The sequence below is a fragment of the Erythrolamprus reginae genome, chromosome 3 (genome assembly GCF_031021105.1).
Source record: "Erythrolamprus reginae isolate rEryReg1 chromosome 3, rEryReg1.hap1, whole genome shotgun sequence".
NCBI classification, from domain to species: domain Eukaryota; kingdom Metazoa; phylum Chordata; class Lepidosauria; order Squamata; family Dipsadidae; genus Erythrolamprus; species Erythrolamprus reginae.
In genome coordinates this window covers 96,910,899-96,934,148 of record NC_091952.1, presented here as the reverse complement: position 1 = coordinate 96,934,148, position 23,250 = coordinate 96,910,899, and the positions used below count along the sequence as shown (strand labels likewise).

General features: G+C 36.8%; 1 protein-coding gene across 1 annotated transcript in view; it reads left to right on the top strand.

Annotated features, from left to right (window-relative positions):
• The first annotated feature begins 1,668 nt into the window (after positions 1–1,668).
• LOC139164284 (vitellogenin-2-like) overlaps positions 1,669–23,250 on the top strand; it is a 28,031-nt gene continuing 6,449 nt past the window's right edge. Inside the window, exons 1-29 of the mRNA XM_070746243.1 lie at positions 1,669–1,716; positions 1,851–1,871; positions 3,821–3,841; positions 4,858–4,881; positions 5,055–5,075; positions 5,767–5,915; positions 7,427–7,672; positions 7,922–8,089; positions 8,757–8,902; positions 9,855–10,050; positions 10,161–10,312; positions 10,476–10,653; positions 10,913–11,035; positions 11,677–11,880; positions 12,301–12,518; positions 12,813–12,910; positions 13,744–13,862; positions 14,057–14,158; positions 14,703–14,816; positions 14,904–15,090; positions 15,784–15,853; positions 16,189–16,374; positions 17,129–17,240; positions 17,821–17,998; positions 18,093–18,208; positions 18,858–19,982; positions 21,486–21,539; positions 22,148–22,240; positions 23,021–23,200. Of these exons, the coding sequence (XP_070602344.1) occupies positions 1,677–1,716; positions 1,851–1,871; positions 3,821–3,841; positions 4,858–4,881; positions 5,055–5,075; positions 5,767–5,915; positions 7,427–7,672; positions 7,922–8,089; positions 8,757–8,902; positions 9,855–10,050; positions 10,161–10,312; positions 10,476–10,653; positions 10,913–11,035; positions 11,677–11,880; positions 12,301–12,518; positions 12,813–12,910; positions 13,744–13,862; positions 14,057–14,158; positions 14,703–14,816; positions 14,904–15,090; positions 15,784–15,853; positions 16,189–16,374; positions 17,129–17,240; positions 17,821–17,998; positions 18,093–18,208; positions 18,858–19,982; positions 21,486–21,539; positions 22,148–22,240; positions 23,021–23,200 (4,641 nt within the window). The 5' untranslated portion in view covers positions 1,669–1,676. The remainder of the gene's footprint in view (positions 1,717–1,850; positions 1,872–3,820; positions 3,842–4,857; positions 4,882–5,054; positions 5,076–5,766; positions 5,916–7,426; positions 7,673–7,921; positions 8,090–8,756; positions 8,903–9,854; positions 10,051–10,160; positions 10,313–10,475; positions 10,654–10,912; positions 11,036–11,676; positions 11,881–12,300; positions 12,519–12,812; positions 12,911–13,743; positions 13,863–14,056; positions 14,159–14,702; positions 14,817–14,903; positions 15,091–15,783; positions 15,854–16,188; positions 16,375–17,128; positions 17,241–17,820; positions 17,999–18,092; positions 18,209–18,857; positions 19,983–21,485; positions 21,540–22,147; positions 22,241–23,020; positions 23,201–23,250) is intronic.

Here is a 23,250-nt window from a genome sequence, read left to right as displayed (position 1 = left end):
GATAACATGGAACTCAAATAATTTCAAAAGTTGTCAGTATTTTGATGCTATTAATGTATGATCAAGACATCTATGAATTAACATTAATGAATAAAAAAGTATTGTCAGGATTTTTTTTTGTAATCTTACATGTTAGATACAGTTAATTAATGGGTTAGATGCAATGAATTACAGTAGAACAGAGAAATCCCCATCATGATAACATTACCATATCACTGTTGATTGGATCTCTCTTAAAATGTAATTATATTATATATTTACTCAAAACATTGAGAAAATACAATGCCTGCCTTCCAGTTAAAAACACAACAGATTCAAACTTGCCTGTAAAAAATACGACTTTAGTAATCAAGTTTTTGAAGCATGGAACTCATTACCTGATTCTGTAGTGTGATCCTCTAACCCCCAAACCTTTACCCTTAGATTATCCATGGTTGACCTCTCCCGATTCCTAAGAGGTCAGTAAGGGGCGTGCATAAGCGCACCAGCATGCCTTCCGTCCTGTATCCTAATATTTCTCTTATATTTCTACTAGCTACATGTATATGTTTATGAACTCTATTATTTCTTCCATATTATTCCTATGTCTTTTCTTCTATTCTTCCATTGATTACTATGATTATATCCTCTGAAACCTGCCTTAAGTATTGGACAAAATAAATAAATAAAAAATAAAAATAAATAAAATAAAATATTGTTTCACTATCTTCCACTTCGCAGGTAGTCCTAGACTTAGAACCATCCATTTAGTGATCATTCAAAGTGACAACAGCACCAGAAAAGTGACTTGTGACCATCTTTCAGACTTATGGCCCTTGCAGCATCCCCATGGTCATGTGATTAAAAATTTGGATACTTGGCAACTGCTTCAGATTTTTGATGGTTACAGTATCCGGGGCAACTTTCTGAATAGCAAAATTAATGGAGAAGCCCAGATTCCCTCTACAGCCATATTACTAACTTAACAACTGCAGTGATTCACTGAACAAATGTGGCAAGAAAGGTCATGAAATGGAGCAAAACTCACTTAACAACTGTCTCACTTAGCAATATAAATTTTGGGCTCAGTTATTGTCATAGGTTGAGGACTATCTATATAGGATTTCTCTATGGTTCTAATCCTGACATTAGATATATGGGGCTTACTGATACTTCAGAGAAAAGGCAGATAGGACCGCACTGTCTTGTACCAAAAAAACCCCACCTGATACATCAACTAACTTTGTAGATGTTATGCAATATACCAGTGTCTTTTCCCCACGATGATCTGTTAGGTAAATATTTGCATCATACATTAGGTCAAAATAACCAGGACAAAGTTTTCATCACCTAAAATAGTGCCCAAATGGCCATCAGCCAGAAGGAAAAATTGGAAATAAAACCTCTTAAAACATATTTTTATGACATATTTGGTGACCTTCAAAAAATAGTACAGCAATGTATGTATGGTGAACTTTAAAAATATGGATGTATTTGTAGAAAGGGAGAAGAAAAACAGGATCCTTTTCTCTCCTGGATTAAAAGTGGGAACAGCGCAATAGTTTTAAAAAAAAGTTTGCTGAAACTGATTAAAAAAATGTGCAATCAGCAAAATCCTGGTTGACACAGATCACATGATGCTTCTCATCTCTCTATAAAATACCCAGGATGGGTGAGAGTTGCCATTCACCTTCACCATGAGGGGAATCGTCATAGCTCTCCTAGTGGCCCTAGTGGGTGAGTATGGCTTCCTTTTTACTATGACTCCATTGTAAAATTTTGTATACTTTAATCAAAAGATACTTCTAAATTAAAAGACAACTCCATTCTACTTCGTTACATATTGTAAGCTCTTGAATTTCTTTTCTCAGCTGCCGAGAAATTCCCAGCCCGTAAGTATAGCATCAATATATCTTATTTTATTTCTATTTTATACCATGCATGTTTTTTGAAACAATGTTTTTTCCCACCATTGAAAAAGGGGTGATGTGCTATCTTTTGTAGATAGGGAGCAAATTGGCTAGTACCTGATTTTAAATCTTGCAAAGAGTAGGACTATTATCCTGCTCCATTAGCAAAAAGCAATAATTCTTCTGCAAGATATTTCTCTAACATTGTGAGCAATTAGAATAATATATAAATATATTAAATAATCAGTAAGTCAAAAGATAAGTTATGTGCTTTAATCAATTTGAATGAATAGTTGTAGCCTTATATACAATTTTACAACTGAGTGCAGAGCAAATATAAAATTAACACTTGGGAGAAAACATTTTAATTAACATAATATAAAAAAAACCTTTTAAAGGTTAAAACTTCTATGACTGGGATTTCATTCAATTGTTAGTTCATATGTCAAAACCATATTTTGCTCCATATTTTTAGACAAGAATTTAATTTAATTTCCCATTGCTTCTTAATTAACACTGATTCATCCTGAATCAAATATCTGTTTTTTCACCCTTAATACCATCAATTGCTTTCTGGTTAAATATAGTAAGTCCAATCTTCAAAGCTAGTCTATCTTCCCCCAAAAAATCAAGATGAAATTGTTTCCCAGTTAAATCTGATAAATCCATTCTCCAATCCCTTCAATATAATTAAAGAAGACCAATTTATCATTTAAGTGGTTCGTATAGTTTTCTGCTATTTTTATAAGAAGGCAGGCTTGAATTTCAGAGAGGTATATGAAGTGGACTCTGTTAATTCTAGTTCTTTCCAGTGAATCTACTGCTTTCAAATCACATTTCTTTTGTGGGTTTAATTTATTTACAATTGCCTGACTTTGAATGTTTTCCACAGTCTTTAAAACTTCAACAAACTTTTTAAAAAAGCTTTCAGCTAGAAATTGCATGTTATCAGAGAGTCTTTTCCTCAAGTGTCAGCCTCGTTCTCTTTTCTGTAATTTGATATGTTGTTCCCCTATAAAGTAGATAAGAGAATTCTTCAAAGCAAAATAAGACAATAAACTAAGGTGCAGGGAAAATATATTCTGGATATTTTCATCCAAAATTAAAAGTAAGAATCAGAAAAGTAAGCTCCAAACTTTTTGCAAATCGATAAAATAAAAAATCCCTGTAGTGAATATCCAATAAATTTTTTATTGGATTCACATTCACTATCCAGGAATACCCTGTGATTTTCCTTACAGAAAAGCAGGAATTAATGAAATAATCAAAAAAGAGCAGATAAAATCCATCAGTGGGTTGAATAAATCAGCATTCAATCAGCCAATTAACTTTTAAAAATTAAAAAGAACAATGCAAAGCAAAACAAAAACTTCAAACAGTGAAGTTAAAAAATAGGCTTCCTTATGAAAATACTCAGCTAAGAGGAGAAGGTGCCTGAAAAATCAGTGACTTTCAGGATGCTTTTTCATGAGTGAATCTTCATCCGAAACTCATGTTGGGTCATTCCTAAGTGCCCCCATAGAAATCCTGGGAGCAATGCTGCCAAAGAACCAGTTTCCACAGCAAACCAGCAGATTGTCAAACAGGAGAGAAAAAGTTTCCTACAAGTCAGCAGCCATCTTAGGGAGGAAGTGTGCTCTTTACTTGCAATCCTGCTAAATAATAAAAATACTCCTGATTATTTTATATGTCAGTGTAATTATTCAGTAAATTATACAATTAAAACATACCAGTCTGGTTATTATGTATTTAATAAAAGCAATCAATACACAGTAAATTTAACTTTTTAGTAGTCTTTGTGGAAACCTTTTATCCCTTGTTATAAATCAGCATACAATATGGGTTTTTGAATACTGTATATATATTGCATATAAATTATATACTGTGCTGTTAAAACTAATATTATAACATGTTCATTTTCTTTCTACCAGGGAACCAGAAAACCCCGCAAAGTAAGCTGAAAAATTGCAACAAACCTAACTTTATTGAAATGACATTAAACAAAATCAATTGACATTAAACAATTAATTGATTGATACTCAATAAGGACCATCACATTTAATGTCAAAGCTCTATATAATTACTGTTTTGCTTCCTAAAGGAAGCATGAAACTGATGTGATTTAGTATGTTACAGTTAACAATTTAAAGGAAACAATGATAATTCAAAACAGAAGGAGACTTAAGGTGTATTCTTAAATGAGAACCCTGAAAATTTAAAACGGCCTTCCTGGTTTTCAAGTACTTTAGTTACGGTAATTTAATAATGAGTCTGGCTAATGATTTAGTCTTTACAGTACATAAGGAATGGATTAACATTTGTAAGAGACCATCAGGCTGAGACTGAGAGAGGGATAAAACATATCATCAGTCTTGAATCTTTTCAAGAGATTTAAGTCCAGCCCACCTTGAATTCCATTGATTCTTATCTATCGTTAATATGCTTTAACAGTTAGTAGTTCAGATTCTTTTAGAGAGTTTAAGCTTGCAATAAACTAATATATGCATTTGAACTGCCTGGACTCCTGATTTCTCACAGTCGACAACATTGCTACTACAATGTTTTGCTGGTACAAATATGAATAAACCATCCAGAATGTGGTTTGTGTAATCACTGTTAAAAACTACTGGTGGTGAAAAACAGACTGGGTAGAGCATTAGAAAAGATAAGAATGGTATGAAAGGAAAGCCATGATTTGCAGAGCGACCCATTCCCACCAAAGAAAAGAAACTCCACACAACCTGTGTAGGACAGGAAAAGATGGGACATAGTCAGATAACTTGACATTTGGATGACAAAACAGTTGAAAACAGTGGAAAGAAAATATCCCAAAAGAGGGGGTCCCTAGTGACTGGAATTTTGAACAGACCAGTATAACTATATTATAATTCCCACATGTATATTTTTTGCAATAAACGTAGTTCAGAAAATTAATATACTTACTAAATATTGCATTTCTTTCCCACAGAAGGCCAGAATCCTGAAACTCCTGGTAAGTCTAAATATGATAACAAGACAACTCATTAATATACTTGTGTTAGAAGATGATTGTATAATAAAACATAATGTTGCAATTCTCATTTGGATATTTTAAATAAGAAAATGTATATCATATTGTTTTATTCTAAAACTATGCTCAACAATTTATACATTTTTTTCTTCCAGGAACTGACAATGTTGACATCAGTAAGTATCTTCAAATGTGTATTTATATTTAAATCAGCATATTAAAATGACACAGCTGAATAAAGGAAAGAGTATTACCAGAGTTGCATAAGGCACATGAGTTGTAAAAAAGAAATTGTTCATTTAAATCTTTTTAGTAGTCAAAATTCTGCAACGTTGATCTCTATTTTGATAAATTATTAATTTAATAATAGGAGAAATCTGCTCCAATGGAATACATTCTTTTTGTTTCCTATTGTGCTTTGCACAGCAAATCATAGTGACTCAAAATTAGCATATACAGTAGTACCTTTAGATACGAGCTGCTCCACATGCGAGTATTCCAAGTTACGAGCCGTGACACGAGCCAAATTTCTGTTCGACGCCCGAGCTCAAATTCGGGATACGAGCCGAGCTTCCACTAGGTGGCGCAAGAATCTCCTTGCTTCCAGTTATCTCGGCACGAAAAACAAAGTCTAAAGGCATTCATTCGAGATGCGAGTTGATCGACTTACGAGCTCGGGTCTGGAACGAATTAAACTCGTATGTCGAGGTACCACTGTATAAATAAGTAAGCCTTTAATGAAAATCTACCTATCATCGTCCCATTAAAGTGTCACTAAACTATGGAATTTATGCAGTTAAAACCTGTAACCTAGTATAAATGTCTTTTTTACTGAAGACAACCATAAATATTTGTTTTTGTTTGTAGGACCAATATTTCCTCCCGGACAAAGAATGATATACAATTACATCATTAAAATTCATACCGGAGTTGACAATGATGCTTATGGAAAGAGCCGTCTACAGGTAGAAGCTGAGGCAGTTATCACAACAGGTGAACCAGAGCATAAGCTTCAGGTAAGCTTTCTCCCTAAGGATAAAGTTCCTTTCAGTGACTCTCAAGGGAAACTATACTGTACATTCCTTCATTCAAGAAATATTCATATATATATATGGACCACAGATTGATAAAAAAAAAAAAACCCTAAGTTTTGTGTCACAAAATGCAAAGAGGTTGCCAGTTTTGTTTTGGATTCTCAGAGGTAAAGTAGTCTTTATGTTGGAGAGGTGAAGAAAAGCAAGCATTGCAAACAGATAAAACAGAAATCACAGAGAGAGGGTTATTTTATTCTGTTGTACAGTAACATACATTCATTCTCAGATCTAACATTTTCTGTACAATAGGCCAAGAGGAAAATTATCATTTTTAAGCTTCAACACTTTATTTGTCTGCAGTTTTAAAAAAAAAGTTAAGCAGCCCCAAACTATTTATTCATAAGTGCATTATGCTCCTGACAAGAAGAAGTGTGATTTTAAAACTGAGGCACAATGGCATTTTTAATTAGTGTTCCACATAACATAAAATATGTTTCAAATAGTTGCTGAACTAGGGTGGACCAGGAATTATTTCTCTGGGTGTTGATCCCCTGGGTCTTTATGCAGTGGGCAATATTGCAAAATAACTTTGCAATACCAAAGCTGAAACTTGGGAGCAAGCAGTTTGCTATTGCCTGGAATTTGTATATGTCTTGTCTCTTGCTCTTTTACCCACTGGAATAAAGATGACCTGAGGATGTGATACCACTTCACTAACCTTTGGAAAATAGAACTAGGGGCCATTGCAGCTTTTCCACCCAGTGAAAGATAATTTTCTTTTCCACACTGCAAAAACATAAGTACATAATTGCACTGATGTGCCTATCGTCCCCTGTCCAATCTTCTTTCCTTATCTCATGTATCATACATTTTCTCTCCTTTCCTCCAACCTCTCTTCTTTCTTACTTTCTATCATTATATATATTACTTAATGTCTATTCTCCTTCATATGTATTGTATATTGGACAAAGAATAAATAAATAAAATAAAAATAAATGCCATGTGAAACCACAACAGGTGTGAGATGTTGGTTGATGGACAGTTATACTTTCTTATGGCTCAACTGGAGGAAGTACTGGCCAGCAAATCAGTATTCTCCCATGGCATTGTGAGAACAGTAGGGATGAGGTCAATTGTAGATTTGATAAGAGTCTCATGGTTTACATCAAAATGCCAATTAATCATTAATGGAAACAGGTTTTTAATTGTTAAATAAATGATTGGCTAGTGCTATGATGGGCTAATGCATAAATAGTCTCTTTTTTTTTGGAAAGCAGGGAGAATAGCAGTAAAATAATAAAAGTGAATTTATTATCAGTAAAGTAATATTAGTGCATTTTTTTACTTGCTTCCTAATTGAATTTAAAACACATTCTGTAATGGGAAATAAGCATGATCCCTCCCAAATTAACAAATTTTAATCTCCCCTACTGGTATCTACAAGACTTAAAATTGCTTCATTTCTTCCTTCCCACCCTCCATTTTGTTCTTAGCTGACAAATTTTATAGTAAGAGATGGTGTTGGATTCCACCCAAGACACACCTTGTCAGAACCACGAAGGGAATATAAACAGATCCTTGAATGCCAAAAGTTTGTGACCTTCTTCACCTACAATGGAAAATTCAGCTCCATTCGTATGCCAAAGAATGCAGATCCATTATGCAAGAATATGATCAAAGGTTTCATGAGCATGTTCACTCTGACACCACGGAGCCTTAAAGAGTACGAAGTACTGGAGGTTAGGCTTTTTTTTTTCATCTTTGAACAACTGATAAGTCTATTTCCCATTAGATTTGGAAAAAAGTCAGTAAATTAACAAAATGTAAAGAAACAGATAAAGGAGAGAAAAAAATCGATGTCCCTAACATGTAGACATTTTAAATGCACCCAATTTTATTTAAACTTGCAGCAAATTTCTTCCTTTGACTCTCATTGGGAATTTGAGTTTCCCTGTTCTTGTACAAACTGAATTTCTCAATATTGGCAGGATGGACTTGAAGGCGAGTGCAACACCAAGTATGTTCTCTACGAGGATAAAAAGAACAGCGCTTTCTTGTATAATAAAGGCAGGGACCTGAACAACTGCAAACAAAAAAATGTACTGAACGTTGGAATCCCCTTTCTCCAGCTCTTCCAGCTACCTAACTGTTTCCAAGTAAGAATGCTGAACATCTATTTACTTACATATTGGTTAATGGTCTCTTAGCTTTAATGGAGTTAGCTTAATGTAGTATCATTCTGCAAACCACAAATATGAGATCCTGAACTGAGACATGAGGGGAGGGGAGTAACCCATTTCTTAGGTTATAGTTCTGATCTAGACCAAGATTTTCATATTTATATACAGTGGTACCTCTCCTCATGAACTTAATTCATTCCGTGACCAGGTTCTTAAGTAGAAAAGTTTGTAAGAAGAAGAAATTTTTCCCATAGGAATCAATGTAAAAGCTAATAATGCATGTGCTTGGGGAAACCACAGGGAGGGAGGAGGCCCTGTTTCCTCCCAGGAGATTCCTAGAGAGGCCCCACTGGGGTTTCTCCCTGCCTTTTCCAGTTAGAGTTTCGGAGGCTCGGGTTTGTAAGTGGAAAATGATTCTTGAGAACAGGGGGGGGGGGGAAATCTTGAACACCTGGTTCTTATCTAAGAAAAGTTTGGAAGTAGAGGCGGTTTTAGGTAGAGTTACCACTGTATTAAAAATGGTGGTGTATGTGTGTGGTGATGGTGGGAGAATTGCTAGCCACAGCTTTAAAATAGTATACTATTCAGCCGTAAAATTACATTGTATTTCTCCTTATGAAATATGTTTATTTTTGTTATTTAGAGAGAGAAATTTGTTCAAAGTGCAACTACCTATATCATCAGAGTGAAGCGTGACAGCAAAGGTGACCTGATCACTCAAGCCAAGTCTGAACAAGTAATGGACTTCCCTCTAGGTAGAGAGGATGCTACTGGATATGTGAAGGCTGAGTAAGTAGCAATATTTTAAAAAAACCATTTTGCACTAGGTTAGGTCTCCTTTGCTTTTTAGTCCACCTTCTCCATGCATTGAAAGGCATTTCTAAACTATGGCAACGTTAGAATGTAGCTTCAATAGATCTGTGCTTCTCTGTTCTGTATTAAACTCCAGTAATCTACCAGCAGATGCAAGACTCCATGGAAACAGATACCAATCCAGCAAATGTATCTTTGCCAACACCACTTTTCATTTTCAGAATGAAAGAAGAGGAAGTTCTTCTTTGTATGGCCTTAAATTTGTAGAAGGATAAATATGGACTCTCAAGGATTTTGCCCACTATTATATTCGTTTAATTGACAATGGGGAAAATATCTTAGCAACAGCACTTATATACCGCTTCGCAGTGCTTAATAGCCCTCTTTAAGCAGTTGTCAGCATATTGCCCCCAACAATATGGGTCCTTATTTTACCAATCTCAAAAGGACGGAAGGCTGAGTTAACCTTGAGCCCGGTGAGACTCGAACTATCAAACTTCTGGCGATCGGCAGCCACCAGAAGTAGCCTACAGTATTACATTCTAACCACTTCACCACCATGGCTCATAATACTATAATATAATATTTATCATAACCTAGCAATTGATCTGATTTGCGGGAAAACCTCACAATAGCCATAATTTTCTTTGGAATTGAATACACTAGTCTTACATTTAAGGATAAACAATACAATGTGGGAAATTCAAATTAAAAACTTTTAGAAAATTAGCAAATAGAGATAGCTCAAATATGTTTCTTTTATCCAATGTCAGGAAAAATCCAAGTCTTTGAATAGCAGTGCATTTCTGTTGGCTCTGGATGCATCATATCTTATATCTAGTTACTTTCTTCTGACTTTCTGGAGCCAATCCAACAGTGTTTCAAATGGATGAGTCCTCATTTATGGTGTGTATGTGTTTTCTTACAGGCAAGTCTTGTACTTGAGAGAAATGAGACCTGAACAAGGTCAACAGCAGCAGCAGCAGCAGCAGCAGCAGCAGCAGCAACAACAACAGCAACAACAGCAACAAGAAGAGCATGAAGCAACCAGCATTCGTTATGAACTTCCCAAACGCCTGCCTTTGTATGTGCTGCCAAATGCCAACAGAAACCCTGTACAACAGGTAGAAAAATGAAATAGTGAACAATTTAATCTTTTCAAAACTGAACAAAACTCCCCATGATCTTGGCTGTTGGAATGAATTCTTCCTCTTCTTTGTTTTTCCTTGGACAGGCTGAGCAACTCTTGCAAGAATCAGTGCACTGGCAAATGCAGGATAAAATGTTTTCCACCAAGGTTACAGTTTTGGGCCGAATCATTTACAGCTTACCAAACGACGATCTGAATATTCTCTTCAATAAGTTTGCAAGAATCCCTGTTGCTAGGTATGTTAGCTAACTTGCTTATTCCATACCAGCTTTACCTTAATGTCCTGTCACCCCACATGTTGTTCTTATCAAGATTCGTAGAAAAATCAGCCAGAAAACATTTCTTCATTTGTGGAGGATTCATGATATTTTTAAGAACTTGTCTTTCTATTCATTGCAGAAAATTCCTATTGATTTCATGTGCCCATGCGGGTAATTTGAACACAATTAAGTTCATCAAGGACAAAGCAATGAGTGGAGAACTGCAAAATTATGACCTGATTTGGATTATTCCCACAACCTTTTATTTTGGCAACCCAGATATTACCAGAATGGAGGAAACTGCAAAACTGGCAGTAGTGAGTATACATTACATGATTGTTGAATGGTACTATAATATGTTTTTAAATTTTACATGGGATGCTTTGTGACCCTAGATCAGGGGTCCCCAAACTTGGCAACTTTAATGCTTATGGACTTCAACTCCCAGTTATGCTGGCTGGAGAATTCTGGGAGTTGAAGTCTACAAGTCTTAAAGTTGGCAAATTTGAAGACCTTTGCCCTAGGTTGAGAATGTTCTACTAAATTCTAAGAACAGTTTTGTTTTCTTCCCAACAGGAACTACTTTCCAAAATCCCTCTCAAAACATCGATGCTTGGAAAAGCAGCGTTCTTGACATATGGGACTATGGTGAACAAGCAATGTTCCACTGCTCGAACTTGTCATGCTAAATTGCTTGAGGTATATGGTTAATTTTATCTATAGATCGAGGTAGATATCAAGATCTGAATCTTGATTATATATATAGATAATATTGCAGCAAAAGAACATGAGTTTTCTTGGCAGAAAGCAATACATGGGACCAGATTACTTCCGGGATCGCCTTCTGCCTCACGAATCCCAGAGTCTGGTTAGGTCCCACAGAGTTGGCCTTCTCTTGGTGGATCCTAGGGGAAGAGCCTTCTATGTGGGGGCTCCGGCCCTCTGCAATCAACTCCCCCCAGAGGTTCACACTGCCTCCACCCTCCTTGCCTTTTGTAAGAACTTGAAAACATACTTATGCTGCCAGGCTTGGGGTCACTAGGCCAGTGAATGTGTAGAATGCTGTAGTGTGTATTTAAATGTTTGATTTTTAAATGTTTAGCTTTTTAAAATATTTTAAATTAATCATTTATGTTAATTGGATTTAGATGTATTTTATATATTGTATTTTTACTGAAATGTTGAACCCACAGAGAAGGGCGGCATTTGAATCCAATACATACATGCATACATACATACATGCATACATACATACATACTATTTGGATACAGAAGTGAAAATATATGCATATAAGCGCACAGACCTACATCCTGTTTGTTTATTTGTTTATTCTTTATAGCCTATCCACACCCTTCTAGCTGAGGCAGTTCGGGAAAAAGAAGAAAGCAAAATGGCATTAGCTCTGAAAACTATTGCCAATGCTGGTCAGATCATGAGCTTGAAACAAGTGAAACTGGTGTGTGAGAATGCTAAATATTCTGAATACATCCAGATCATTGCAGTTCAGACACTGGTGCAAATCAGCAAGCCAGATCCTACAAAGGTAAGTGGCAGAAGAGATGTCTTTTTTTCAAAGTAGGTAAAAAAACATATATATTTAATGGCCTTGCTTTCATGTAACTGCAAAACTTTGTAACCCAGCTGAATGTTTGAGCTTCTATCAAGTGATCCGTGAAATCATGTTGCCCAACAATCTTTACAGCAATTTCTAGACCTGCAGAGGCTTAAATGGGATCTCTACCTAGAGGGGGGGGGGGAGAGAGAAAGAGAAAGTAGCTACTCATTGCATGCTAAATAAAATGCTCCACTCAAAGGCCTAGCCACAATACAATCTTAGAACCCATATTTGGGGTTATTTGGCTATCCTATAAGTCACAGAAAGCAAATCCTGACAAAACCCATTCAAATATTCTCCATGTTTATTAGCTGAGCTCCACATTCATTTGTTTCTTCCTTCCTCTAGGTCCAAGGTTTTCTCCTTCATGTCTTTATGGATGTTTCACGTTGTGAGGCCGTCCGAATAATGGCTGGTATAGCCCTCCTGGAAAGTGCCCCTGTTCTACCTATAGTAACAGCCATGGCCACTGCAATGCTGTATGAGGAGAATATCCATATCGTCAACTTTCTGTACTCTCACATGAGGACTATAACAAAGATCAGGGACCCTGCATACTACGTCCTGTAAGTAGAGAGACATTCAGACTATGTGTTATATTAGGTATAAAATGTTATATCTGCCAAGGTTCCAAGTAATACATCCCCAACAATGAGAACTCCCATCATACACAGATTAGGAAGTTTGTTAAGCCTGCAGAAGCCTGCTACATTGTTAAACACAATTTCTCAGAGAATACAGGAAGTGAACTGAATTCCATAGAGTCTAGTGTTGCCTGTTCTTGAGTCAGTCTGTAGGCGTTGCCCCAGTTAATAGTTAATAGAACCTAGTATTAACAATGCCCCCTTTTTTTCATTTAGGGCTTCTTATTGCAGTGTGGCCCTCAGAATTCTGAGCCCCAGGCTTCATGAACTGACCTCCCCTTTCAACAAGGCTATGGTTTACAGCTTTTTCAACTGTGAGTAGCTATTACTTATTTCTCCATCCCTCTTTATGGGATGAGTCACAATATTTGGAGCCGCTTCATCTGCTCTGTTTGTTCCAAGGGAAAAGGAATCACCTTCTTGTATTTAGTTTCCTACCCAGCAGTTCTGATTTTCAAATTCTGTACTGTGTCTTGCATTTTATAAATTCGAAAGGATAAGAAGGGTTATTCGTGTATAAGTTGTTCCGCTAATGTAGAATCAGACCAAATCATTGACTTGGACTGTTACAATGATTTAATTGTTATGACTAGTAAAACTGAGAACATTTTCCTAGTTTATAATGCTGGAGAATGTTTTTTAAAATGCATCCTTTCTGGTTTTACCAAGCACGAATTTTGCAAGGTCCAGGGTTCTGTGCTTCAGGCATCTCCTTTAATCGAACCTTGCCTTATTTCATACAAAATAATAAGTGTGAAATTACAGCTTGCACAAAAGTGAACAATCGATTCTACTGCTCTGAGCCACTAAAAATGGCTCTGAACTTGGCAAGCTCTCTTTAGGTAGAACTAGGATTACAAACCTGGATTAATTACTCAGAATCCTTGGGCATAAGGCAGGTATGTTATCTTAGACTCCTCAATAGCAATAAGATTCTTAGTTTAGTAGTTAAATGAGGACTAAGCCTATTCAGTTAAGCAAACAAGTAAAATTTCAAACCTTTCCCCCGACTTCTTTTGGCTCATGAAATACAGATGTAAAGATGGACTTGCTAACGAAGCACTTTTAGTTGTCAGAGTAATCTTTTTCCATTTCAAAAAGCTAATAATCTCATAATATGTGTTGTGTTATTCTTTTTCTATGATAGCGTTTCTAGACAATGGAGTTAATATAAAATTCTTCATGACTGGTGACAATAAATATCCTTCCAAAATCATCTGGAATACAGATGTAACATTGCTCAATGCCAAACTTGATGTGATAGAGGTATATATTACATTGTTTAAAGTTCATTATAAAAAAGCATTTGGGATGTTAATATGCCCTTAACATGTCACTTCACATATAACACATCTATCTATCTATCTATCTATCTATCTATCTATCTATCTATCTATCTATCTATCTATCTATCTATCTTTCTTTCTTTCTTTCTTTCTTTCTTTCTTTCTTTCTTTCAGATTGCAATGGAACTTCAAGGTGTAGATAAATTTTTTGAGGAATCGATTAGCCAATCTGACCAATCTGCTACCAAGCAGAAGATCAAAGATACCCAAGACAAGGTATATATTTATTCTTTTGAATATAAATGTTAGAGGTAATATTAAATAAAATTATTCCGGGAGATTTAGTAGGAGGGCTGCCCTGCTAAAATCTTGCACCTGGTAGCAAAATTCTTCCCAGGTTAATATTGTAATTTAAGATAAAGTAAATAATCGGAACACCCTATTTGTGGGGTGGAATCTAAATGCCGATTGTTCTCGACTTACAACCACAAAGGAGACCAGAATTTCTGTTGTTAAAGAAGGCAGTTGTTAAGTGAGTCATGTCCAATTTTCTGACCTTTTTGCTTGGATTCTTAAATGAGGCACTGTTACAAAGTTGTAACTTTGAATGGCCACTAAATAAATGGTTGTAAGTCAAGCACTACCTGTAAATTAAACTGATCTTGTGGTATTGTAGAATAATAGTATGTCAGAATTGAAAATATCTTTCAATAAAGTGTAATGTTTGAAGGGACGAGGCAAATAATCCAGAGCATTACAGTGTCTTTTTATTTACTTGGACTGGCCCAATACTAAATTGCTTTCATTTGTTTGACTTTAGCTTCCAGGATATCAAGAACTAATTGTCAAAGAGCCCTCCTTTGGTATTGCAGTCAAATTCCTAGGAGGCAACATTCTGTATGCCCATTCGTCAGAATTAGATCAACATCTGAAGGTAAAGATGTCTAATACATTTTAACCATAAAATCCATATAGTTATCTCACTCAGCTTAAAGCCCCTTGTCTCTTCACCCTATTTTAGGCAGAAGAGTTTAGACCAGCTATGACCAGAGTGTGGATGAAGGTTATTGGAATGATTTTCAAACTGGTCAATGTTCAATTCAGCCATCATGTCCCTCTAGATATGGGGCAGGTTCTTCCTACAGTTTCTGGTCTCCCATTTTATATAAATCTTAATGCTTTATGGGCAACAGGTGCAAACTGTAAAGGTAAGGATGGAAATCACTGCAATTCCAAATGGATGGGTAAATCATATAGTAGGGTGGGGGAAATGGCTGAGAACAACACAAATGAAAAATATTAGTAATGCAGATTACTCAACCAGTCTGAATCAAGCCAGATTTCTGCATGACTCTGATGAACACATATCATTTATAACCTGATAATATCATTTGACTTAAAATGTAGTTGTGTTAATATTTTTACAAAAGCATCAATTCAGATTTCTTTCTCTTTGACACACCATTTATAACCTTAACATTTTTCCAAAATATCATCATTCAGTCTTGCTTTATTCTTGTTTTCTTGTTCACAAAACAATCTTATGACTATAACTTTGTTGCTTATCGCTATTGTTGTATATACATTGAGAGCTTATGCACTGGAAACAAATTCCTTGTGTGTCTAATCATACCTGGCTAATAAAGAATTCTATTCTATTCTATTCTATTCTATTCTGTTCTGTTCTGTTCTATTCTACACAGACAATATCATCTTTCACCTGTAACCTTTCCATCTTTTCCCACTTCTTCTTTTGGCTCACCACCCTGTGCCATTGTCAATTATATTAACAATGAATACATAAAAACATTCGTATGAAAAAATATTAGTACTAAGAGGCCCTGATCTTTAAGTTGGTATACTTTTAAACCATTTTAAAATAATGTTTTTTTTTCTTGTAGCAAAATCAGAAATAGCTCAGGATGATTTATCAGCAGCCAAAATAAAAGCTCAACTCGAAACCAAAGTACAGTAAGCAAAATAACATTACTTTCTACCTTCCTTCCACATAAATTAAGCAGAATTCTGCAGCAGAATGACCTCTACCCACCCACCCTCCCACTCCGACCACCTCTGTCACTGACATATTGACATATGAACGAAATGTACGGAAGTCGAGACTGGCCCAGTTGCTTTGGCATCTGGAACTGAAAATCTCAAAAGCCTTAAATAAAGAAACCTTTCCACACTTTTTTGTCGTTCAAATCCATTTAGTTTCAGGTGTTGTCCTCAATTTCCTTGACATTAGAGTTTCCTCTGTTATTGTAATCTGAAACTATATCCTAAAATTTCTCTTCTTCTGTTAGAATCCAGGCCAATGTAAAATTGACGTGGGGAATTCAGACAGACTCTTGGGAAAATGGAATAGAAATATTTGGCGAGATCCATACAGATACTGCACTCAAAATGAATGTTTCTCTGGACATACCAGAAAACAGATTTAAAGTAGAGTTTGATAATCTTCAGGAGCAACGTAATACACTGATTGCAAGGTAAAAGCAGCTCTTTTATCATTTGTTTAATATCTTTTTAATAATAATAATAACAATAATAATAATAATAATAATAATAATAATAATAATAATTATTATTAGATTTGTATGCCACCCCTCTCCAAAGACTCGGGGCGGCTCACAACAATAATAAAAACAGTGTAACATTGAAACAAATCTATTTATTAACATAATTATTTATTAACAATAATTTGGTGATGATGTATGACATCAAGGGTGGAAAAAACCGTGGTGTAGAAAAAAACCCCCGCGAAGTATTTTTTAATTAATTTTTTTGAAAAACCGTGGTATAGACTTTTTGCAAATGTCAAGGGAACACTGTACTGTAAACATTATACATATAACTCAGTCATAGCTTACCAATTGGTGAAAGCCAAGAATTATGGCTGGTTACCTGTAGTATGCTCTTTTGCTGAGTTTCTCAAACATTTTACCTTGGAGCAATGTTCTTTCTGGTAGGTTTGATGAGAAATTATAAACATATATAATAATATTTATAAACATTTGACTCAGGCTATTAACTGTCTGGCCTAGTAGCATAAAACGTATCACTGTTTTTCCTCTATCCTTCCCTTTCTCTACTCCTGGACCTCAACAAGGAAAAATTCATCTTACTACTTCATTCTCAGGATGATTTGATATTGAGTTTGTGTCCGTGTTAACTTTGAGTATGTTAACTTACTGTGGAGTATAATAGAAACTTTCTATTTCTCCTCACTGAATTTCTACATAGCCATGCAGCAAAGGCTGTAGTGAGATACCCGAATGGTGAGAGATCGGCTGCAATTATTCCTGACCCAATTGAATCTGAATGGGATGAAGAATATGGCAAAGGCAACATAAAAGTAAATACTGTGTTTGTTTATGTGTATCAAGACTGATATTTGGTAATCTACTGTGCAGTTAAGCTGTCTGATGTAACTTCTTAAAGAATGGCTTTTATTTTTGTAACATTATTTAGAAATCTTAACATATTTTTATTTGTATCTAGGATTTTGTTATAATTTCAACTTGTATAAATACATACTTTATTTAAATATAGTGCTAAACAATTTATTTAGTACCACCTAAGAACAAGAACATTGGTCAAGCTATAATAATAGTGCCTGGAGAATGATACGAAATGAACTTTGAAAAAGAAAACCAACTAAAACTCTAAACTTATCTTATTATAGAACTGTTTCTTATAGAAGAGCAATTGGCATACTTTTTCTGCCCTAAAGTTCTGTTAGCTTGATAGCTACAGTGACACAGAGCTGACTATTTTTGCCTCTCTCTCATCGTGCCCATAAAGTTTCCCAACTGTTTATTATCTATGAGACTTAGGATTTTCTTTAACATCCCATTTTAATCTCCATTTTTTCACATATGTGTACTAGCAAGTTATTATTGCAAAATTCTGACATGTCTATATCTGCATTTCAGCAACAATCTAAAAGTAGCCAGAAACCTCAAGAGCTTTCGAACAGTTGCTGGCCTCTGTTTTGGCTCCCAGTGAACATGTGCTGGAAAACCACCAGTGAAAAACAATACGTGTCCTACCAGGATACACTAATGCATGTGTTGTGCTCAGAACATGCAGTGAAACTTTCGCTTGAACCAGGTATTACTATGTGGCGAAATGTTCAATTTGCATACTTGGAATTGTTAGTACTGATCCCTTTTAAAAATTTATACCTGCACTATAATCCATGCAGAGCGTGATTTGAATAAGATACACATAGACGTCAACTTAGCCTCTGCAAAACTTAGGATGAGAAGAGACCTGGTACCTGTAGAAGAAGAAGAACAACTGAAACGAGAGAAACAGGAGGTACGTATAAACCACAGAGGAAAGCACATTTTAGCTAGGTATGAAACAAGAGATGTCTATTATTTATTTGCTCAATTTCTATAGCCGCCCATCTCAGTCATAGGGAAAAGGTTTGTTTTCTGATGGGATAAATGGATATTTGTATTTTGTCCATTTCCACCTAACAAAGCAATTACGGCCTTCTCCAGCTCCCATCAACTAGACAATGTCGCTTGGCGGGGCCTAGGGGAAGAGCCTTCTCTGTGGGGGCTATGGCCTTCTGGAATCAGCTCCCCCCTGAAATCCGTATTTCCCCCACCCTCCTCACCTTCCGCAAGAGTCTTAAGACTCATTTGTTCTGCCAGGCTTGGGGACATTAGATCCAAACCCCCTGGCCTAATGAATGTAATGTATGTTCACTGTGTAAATGGTAGCGACTGATTTTAATATTATTGGGGTTTTTAGATTAACTGTTTTTAAATTAATTGGATTACGATGTACTGTTTTTATATGTTGTAAGCTGCCCCGAGTCCTCGTACAGGGGCAGCATAAAAGTCCAATTAATAAAGAAATAAATTACACAGCAAAATATTACCGTATAAGGAAGAAATTGTGAATTCTGAAGAACCACTTAAAAGAAGCAATATTTTAACCTTCAACTGTGTTGTAGGCTAATATCAAAGATCAGAAGCGTCCAGGCCAGGAAGGTCAGAAGCGTCCAGGCCAGGAAGGTCAGAAGCGCCCAGATCAGGAAGGTCAGAAGCGCCCAGACCAGGAAGGTCAGAAGAGGCCAGACCAGGATATAAAGCGCCCAGATCAGGACACAACGTCTTCCTCTGACTCTGCCTCTGATGTGAAAAAGGACCAAAAGGGCGGCCGTTCCAGCAGCAGCTCCAGCTCCAGCGACAGCAAGGATACCAAGGAAAGCAGCAGCAGCAGCAGCAGCCAGTCCCAAGAGAGTAAAACAAAGGGTTCCTCCCAGAGCCAGTCTAGCGAGAGTTCTTCCCGCAGCAGTGAAAGCAGCAGCGACAGCAGCAGCAGCAGCAGCAGTGAAAGCAGCAGCAGCGACAGCAGCAGTGACAGCAGTGAAAGCAGCAGCAAAGACAGCAGTAGTGACAGTAGCAGTAGCAGCAGCAGCAGTGACAGCAGCAGTGAAAGCAGCAGCAGCAGCAGCAGTGACAGCAGCAGTGACAGCAGCAGTGACAGCAGTAGCAGCAGCAGCAGTAGCAGCAGCAGCGACAGCAGCAGCAGCAGTAGCAGCAGCAGTGAAAGTAGCAGCAGCAGCAGTGATAGCAGCAGCAGCAGTGATAGCAGTAGCAGCAGCAGTGATAGCAGCAGCAGCAGCAGTGATAGCAGCAGCAGCAGCAGTGATAGCAGCAGCAGCAGCAGTGATAGCAGCAGCAGCAGCAGTGACAGCAGCAGTGACAGCAGCAGCAGCAGTGATAGCAGCAGTGATAGCAGCAGCAGCAGCAGTAGCAGCAGCAGTGATAGCAGTAGCAGCAGCAGTGATAGCAGCAGCAGCAGCAGTGATAGCAGCAGTGATAGCAGCAGCAGCAGCAGCAGCAGTGACAGCAGCAGCAGCAGCAGCAGTGACAGCAGCAGCAGCAGTAGTGACAGCAGTAGCAGCAGTAGTAGCAGCAGCAGCAGTGACAGCAGCAGTGATAGTAGTAGCAGCAGCAGTGAGAGCAGCAGTGATAGTAGTAAAAGCAGCAGTGAGAGTGATGATAACACCGTTGAGAGCAAAAGCAGTGAGAGCAGCAGTGAGAGCAGTGAGCAAGAGGTCGATTCCAAGAAGGTAATTACGATTTCATTTCTCTGAATATAGTTAATGGGGACAAGAAGGCAGGACCAGCTTCATTGAAGCAAACACGTATAGTTTTATCTTTTTTGGCTAATGTAAATTACGAGGGTCATCCAGAAAGTAATGCACCATACTTTTTTTCTTCAACAATTATTGAACACAATGAAACTTACACACAAGAAAGGATGATGTTCCTTCTACATCCCTATTTATCCACATAATCTCCGCCCCGTTCTATGGTCTTCCTCCAGCGAGACACAAGGGTATGTGTGCCCTATCGGTACAACTCCTTGTTTTGGTCACAAAGCCATTTCTGCACTGTGCAAATCACCTCTTCATCATCCTCAAAATGTCTTCTGCAAATGGCATTCATTCAGATCCATGCAGATTCTCCATAAACTGTACACAAACATTTGTGAATGTTCCCAAGAGTTTCTTTCTCCGCAGTGAGAAATTCAATGACGACACGCTGCTTGTAACGTATATCACTTACAGATGCCATTTCCAAACACTGCTGCAGCTGTGTTATCTGTCTGAAGAAACGCAAAATTTACACACACACTCCTGACAAGTCAAATAATGTACATCTAAAGTTTTGCATTCACACCATTACTGTTGGCTGAGAAAAGAAATGTGGTGCGTTGCTTTCTGGGCGACCCTCGTTCAAGTTGGCCAAGAGCTGTGAGAGTCCACCTGACTTATGAAGGAACTCCCCAGCCATCTTGCTTGTTAGTCCTAGGTTCCGATCCTTGGAATGTGAAAGCTAAGCATTATTTCACACATGCATCAAGTGGAGCTCACCGACATAGATTTCAACACAACGTTATAAGGCGTGGCATTTAAAAATAAATCTTGACATAAAATAGGAAGGTTGGCATCCATCGTATTAGTTGTCTATTATGAAACCTTTGGTTGCCTACTGAGCTGAAAATGGGCCGTAGGAGTAAGCAATTTTACTAAAGAGTGTACCTGCATCTGAGTGTACTATATTCCACAAATGCAGAACAATAGAAAACAACTATGCACACTTAAAAATGTAACACGTTGTATTGAAGTAACAACAAATGATATGGCGGTGATTTCTGTTCATCTCTCATGATCTGTCATCTTGCTTTGGTTATTTAGTAATGTTGTGACCTGCAATACTGGGTGTTTTGAATTAGCCCACAATGCAATTTCAGTAAGAAATAATAGTGGTTATAAATCAGTTATACGGGAAAACCTATAGTGATGGCACTGTTGTTATATCACTGACTATTCGTTTTAAAAATAGCATTTCTATCAAATATGGAAACTTTGAAAGGATCTCTTATTATTTTAGCCCTAAAAAGCAGCAGTAATGAGGCTAGCCACTTTGTTCATTCAAAAAGGATCTTCAGGGACATGATTTTCAGAAATAGCAAAAGCATTTCCTTTCATATTGTTTTAAAATTAATAGTTTATGTACCACAGTGTGCACATTTTGCTGAGTGCTCTTTTTAATTTTTTTTTCCTCAGGGAGCACCAAAAGAGATTCATATGTATTCTTTCCGATCTATGAAGAAACAGATGGTAAGATATGGGAGCACAGAAAATTGAAACAAAGGTAGAAAACTATTGATGGGAAATTAGTGGTAATGCAGTATTTCTTTTCTGGGAGGAGAGGAGGGTTAGGGGATAGGGGGGTAGTGGACATATAATGTATTTAGACAAACGTACCTGATTCTTGAAATGTTTTCATTTTCTTCATCTATCAGTATAATATCATTTGCTATTTATTACCAAAAAGATAGATAATTGCTCCCCACTTGTATAAAGTATTGATTTATTATTATTTTCCTTTGTCAAGAAAACAAAACAAAACATAAACCCTATATAAAATAAACCATACTACTACTTTTTCAGCAGTGGAAGTTCCTTTTCTAATCTGAGGCAGAAGTAAAGTTTTGGCACTTTTTGGAGTTATCAAGAATACAAAGTCCATCATTCCCTGCCAGCATGACAAATGAGCTAGTCCTTCATAAATGTGTACACTGCACATCTTTGGATGGCATTAGGATAGGGAAGGCGGTTCTAACTGCAATACTTTCTTATGCTGCTCTAAAACTGCTTTAGGAAAGCTGCCCTGTTTATGATGTTGCGTAATCTGAAATTTGCTGGAATACTTTTGAATTTTGCAGATCGGAAAACAAGCTGATGAACCCTCTGATTCTGACTCTCAGCTGAAGTACAAAAGAAAAGGAGACATCGGTGATGACATAAAAGACTCTGCGGTCAGTATCTCAAAATGCCTTTCTATCTGGCTTAAACATGAGAAACAGAAAAGACAACAATAAGATTTAAGCAGTTTATATTTTATTTTTACCATTGTATATTTATACGTTATTTTAGACTTAGTATGCTACTTGGTTTTAATAGCGCCATGGTAGTGCAGTGGTTAGAATGCATTACTGCAGGCTAACTCACTGCTCATTCCAGTTCAATCCTGAACAGCTCAAAACTTCCATCCTTCCGAGGTTGGTAATATGAGGTCACAGTCTGTTGGGGGCAATAGACTGACTCTGTAGACCACTTAGAGAGGACTTTAAAACACTGTGAAGCGGTATATAAGTCTAAGTGCTATTGCTAATCCAACTGAAATTTCATGCACACAGTGAAAATAGTTAAGATCCTAGTATTGTGAAAAAATGATAATATATGCAGGCAATAAATCAATAAAAAAGCAAGTAGCGTAGGATCAACTTTAAAGATATAGACACTTCCAAAGCCTAACGAACAAACTTCATTATTCTTTAATCTGGAGTTGAAGAACATCTGGCTATATTAAACAGCTCAGTAGTTGAGAAACTTTCAGGTGGGCTATTTAGCTCTCGGAAGTTACCTAGATGCCAGAATGGCCTACCTAAGCTAAGCATCAAGTGATAACCCTCTGCAACAAGACATTTGAGAGTTAGTGATAATTATGTTATTCATTTTAAAACAATGTACTTGTGAACCCAGATCAGCAATTAAATAAATTTCTTCCTTTGGATTTTTTTCCCCCTGCTGTAAAGATGAGGCCAGCCGGCATTGTTACTTTCCGCTACCTATATAACAATAAGAAAGAAGGTGGACATGATATTGTAGTGCTCAGAAGTGACATTGCAACTAAAGTGACAGTGAAAGACATCGCCCGCCCAACCAGTCCAGTGGTATGCTTCACCTACACAGAGTTCAGTGATCATAGAACAACGGTGAGCCTTTTCGAAATGTACTTGGTTCTATATGAGCATTACATCTGAAT